The sequence below is a fragment of the Galeopterus variegatus genome, unplaced genomic scaffold (genome assembly GCF_000696425.1).
Source record: "Galeopterus variegatus unplaced genomic scaffold, G_variegatus-3.0.2 Scaffold5812, whole genome shotgun sequence".
NCBI classification, from domain to species: domain Eukaryota; kingdom Metazoa; phylum Chordata; class Mammalia; order Dermoptera; family Cynocephalidae; genus Galeopterus; species Galeopterus variegatus.
This window is the reverse complement of record NW_007731923.1, coordinates 23,684-27,483: the sequence shown is the minus strand read 5'-3', so window position 1 is coordinate 27,483 and position 3,800 is coordinate 23,684. Positions and strand designations below refer to the sequence as shown.

At 38.4% G+C, this 3,800-nt stretch overlaps 1 protein-coding gene across 1 annotated transcript in view; it reads left to right on the top strand.

Moving 5' to 3' along the window:
• Positions 1-1,188: 1,188 nt before the first annotated feature.
• LOC103605437 (coiled-coil domain-containing protein 81-like) overlaps positions 1,189-3,800 on the top strand; it is a gene marked incomplete at its 3' end in the record, with an annotated part of 24,169 nt that continues 21,557 nt past the window's right edge. The window contains exons 1-2 of the mRNA XM_008590024.1: positions 1,189-1,251; positions 2,674-2,830. Coding sequence (XP_008588246.1) covers positions 2,710-2,830 — 121 coding nt within the window. The remainder of the gene's footprint in view (positions 1,252-2,673; positions 2,831-3,800) is intronic.

The following is a 3,800-nucleotide window of genomic DNA, read 5'->3' as shown; positions in this document are numbered from 1 at the left end:
AGTTAGTGGTTTAAACCATTAAAAAAAGAGTTATAACAATAAATCAAACAGTTTCCAAAGTGGGGAAAGAACTGGCCTTTCATCACTGACTGCATCTGTGTCCCGGAGTGGCAACTTGGTAAATGTCACTGTTCTTGATCTTTTCTTTTGAGAATTAAAACTTAACACCCAGTTGATTTGCAAAGAGTTCCCAACTGGAATGTATTTGTGATGAACACATAATTACATTTGAAATGGAGATGTCAACACATTCATAATTTTCTGTATTTTAAAATCTTAGTCATACCTAGAGAATACATTCATATTGCACATTAACACTTTAGTTATTGGCAACTATTTTTCTACCAGGTTTTTTGAACACAGCTCAGAATAAGAAAACAAATGTAGAAGGTCTCCCTCCAATCAAAGTAGGTAGTGCAAAGTCTATGCAGTAATTCGAAGTAAACCCCCTTGGGCCCCTACGCAAAGGTCTGTTTTTAAACATTATTATTTTAGACATAATATTAGTATATTTGTTATTTCCAGAACACAGCAGACCAGAAGCAGTGAATTAGGACTGGCCAGGGAGCCCACAGAGCACAGGCAGCAGAAAGAAGTGACAGCTGGTAGACTAGCAGTGAAAAATGAGAATGAAAAGCAGATTTGAGAATTTAGCAAAAAAATAGATATGTAGAAATAGTTAATGTATAGACAACGGCCTTTCATGCTACAGTGCCCCTTGGCCTTATTCCTGTGTTATATAATGGTATAAGAATAAATGTTATTAATTAGATGGCACAGAGTAGACACCTGATACGTGATTGCTGAATGAGTCATTATAAAAAAGGCTACATTCCTCATACGGGTCAGCTGCCAAAAAAAGGGGGGGGGCTAGATTACACTGGGATAATTCTATTTATAGAATAAAGGGAAATGTGTGAGAGATTTCCCTTTATTCTAGAAGGATTTTTTTCAAATCTTTATTATCATTATTAATTTTTAAATCACGTTTTTGGAACTTAAAGGGGTAAGCTTTAGTTACCAGGAAAATTAACTTTTGGGAATGACTTTATTTTCTGTTAACTCTAAAGTAATTAGGAATAACTGTCATTTGATTCTGCATTTCATATTTACATTTTTATTTATTAGAACTAAGATACTATAATATCGGTGCTCACATAAATTATTTATGGTGTCCTCTGAATTCCAGAAGTCTCTACTATCTGGGGCAATGTGTCAGAATTTGTGGAACGACAGCTGACCCTGCACAAGGTAGGATTTGTACTTTAATTTTACCATAGGACTCCAGAGGATCTTTTCTCCCTAGCCTTGTATAATTTTGCTGGGAGCAGGGCAATAGACTTTAGAGCCACCTAGTTTAACTTTCAGTCCTGTGATTTTATGATGCTCATACTTAGGACATATGGGTAGTAGATTTAACAAACATGGATTTTATTCTGGGTAATGAATTTGTAAGTTCTGCTGTTCTAGTGATACAGAGTGATTCAGAGTATAGTGCTCTGTATCAGCCCAGGACTTTTAAAAAAAGAAACTAGATGACCTCTGTCTGTGATCTGGTAGTTCCTGGCATACCTGTAGAAGAGTATAATGCTTCTTGTCTTGCCTCCTTGCAGGGAATGGATTTTAATTGAAATATAAGAAGACAGGAACTAAACTCAACCTTCCAAAATGAGAAACTTTGCGCAGGGCTGGACTATTTCCTCCTGTCAAGTCTTGGGTTTGGATGCCATAGAACTGGATGGAGATTTTGGGAAGAGCTTAGAGGGACTTGTGAAGTTGTGGAACTTTTGTACCCTACTCAGATGTCCCGCTAGGAGAGCCCTTGGGCTGAATTCATCCTTCGAGCTAATTTTGTTTGGTCTGAGAATTTAAATTAGTTGCGATCACTTAAAATTGGAAGAGTTTATATGAAGTTTTGGGTTTTTTTCTCCCTTTTCTTAAAAGCTCAGCATATCTAACAATACCAGTCTTCAATTCCTGTGTGCTGACACTAGACTGGAGCTCACGATGGGCTCCCCTGTTAAATGGGGCATGAACTCTTGAGCCACCATTCTCTGGCTGGCATCTTCACTCCCTTGCATTCTTTCTTGGCCCCTGCAGGCATTTGAACTTGCAGCCCTTGATGTATAATATCTACAGGGGACAAAAATCCAGTCTGAGAGCCAAAAGCATTTGCTTCTACCCATCAGCCAAGATCACTGCACTGTAGCCTATGTCTTGCATGCTGGGTTGGCTGATTTTAAGCGGGAAACGCAAAATCTGAGAGGAAATGAGAAAGCAAAGATTCTCATGCCCCCTTAAAGTCCTCTAGTGGCAAATGATTAAAATTTACAATGTCATACAATGTATGACAAGAGTAATCTTGATATGGATTAAAAGAAGCTATGGCATCCACGCAAGTTTTCTTAGTCCTCACAGCCTTTTAATGACATCGAGATGAGGGATTTGATGTCTGTAAAGCACCTTGGATCAATATATTACATTTTGTAGTACACTTAGAATTATAAAATGCTGTAGCTAGTAGGGGTCATAGAGATCACTGAATTTTTAAGGCCTAAGCTAAATTCACTTCATGTTTTTTGACTAGCAGTACTAAGGATTATTTTTCTTCACCCCTTCAATGAATTTTGTTTGTTGCTTTCTTTTTTTTTTTTTTTTCCTTTTTCCTTTCAGGGGGTTCAGATTCCAGGACTTGGAACTTTCACTTTCATGAGACAAAAGCTTGAGGTGGGAAACAACAAGTTTATTCTAATCCAGAGGCCCATGTTTATCATGGCAGAGAAGTTAGTGCAGATCCATGGACTCAAACAAAACAGAGTGTATACTCCTGGTAAGTCATTTTAATATTTAAGACTTTCCCAGAAGGTTACTGGCCTGGGGATAAAAATGAAAGGGCAAAGTTTGGCTGGTGCTACTTTATTAGTTTCTGATTTGAGGGGTGCACTTTTCAAATGGTGCCTTTGGCAGAGGAAGGGGCCAAGGGAGGCAAATAATAATCTTCTTGCAGGCCATTTTGAACCTCAGTCACTTAAGAGGCAGGCATGAGAAGACCTGATGTTACATGAAGGTAAATTTATATAAAAGCCACGCCACAGAGTTTTACAGACCTGTATTCATTTTTCAGATCCTAAGAAATTAAGTGTTTATAAAGAAGAGAAAGTTAATTAGGGTCTCTGGTTGGGAGAATTACAGTCAGTGTCAGCTGTGAAAAAGATAACTAAATGTGTTTCTATCATATGTATAACCTGAATATGAAAACTTAAAAGGTAGAAGTGGAATAATTTCATAAAGGCATACCTTATACCTTATCTACTTTTTACCTTATATACCTTTCTAACACCCTAAAACCAACTTCCTTCCTTCCTTCCTTTCCTCCTTCCCTGCTTTCTTCCTTTCTTCTTTTCTTTGGCAAATGTTTACTGAGGGCCAACTATATCCGATACATAGCCTTGTTCCAGGAGCTTGAGATACAGGGTAAACAGAACAGACAATGCTTGCCACAGGACGCTGCCTTCCAGCTTTAGGGTGTGGACTTTGTGACACCTGCCTGGATTACTTAGCGCCCTTTGGGGGCTTACTTCGTGATACCTGTCTGTGTTCCTTTTGACCTTCCTTATTGTCCCCTTCTGCATCAGACTTATACCTGGATAAAGAGAAACAGTCTCACCCCTCTGGCAGCAAGTGAAAAGGCTGCAACTTTAAATTAACTTTTCTGAAAAATTTCAGAGTAAATTTCCACCAAAATAAAAGACCCCCCCCCCCCCCCCCCCCCCACTATTTGGCAAAAAAAAAAACACCCC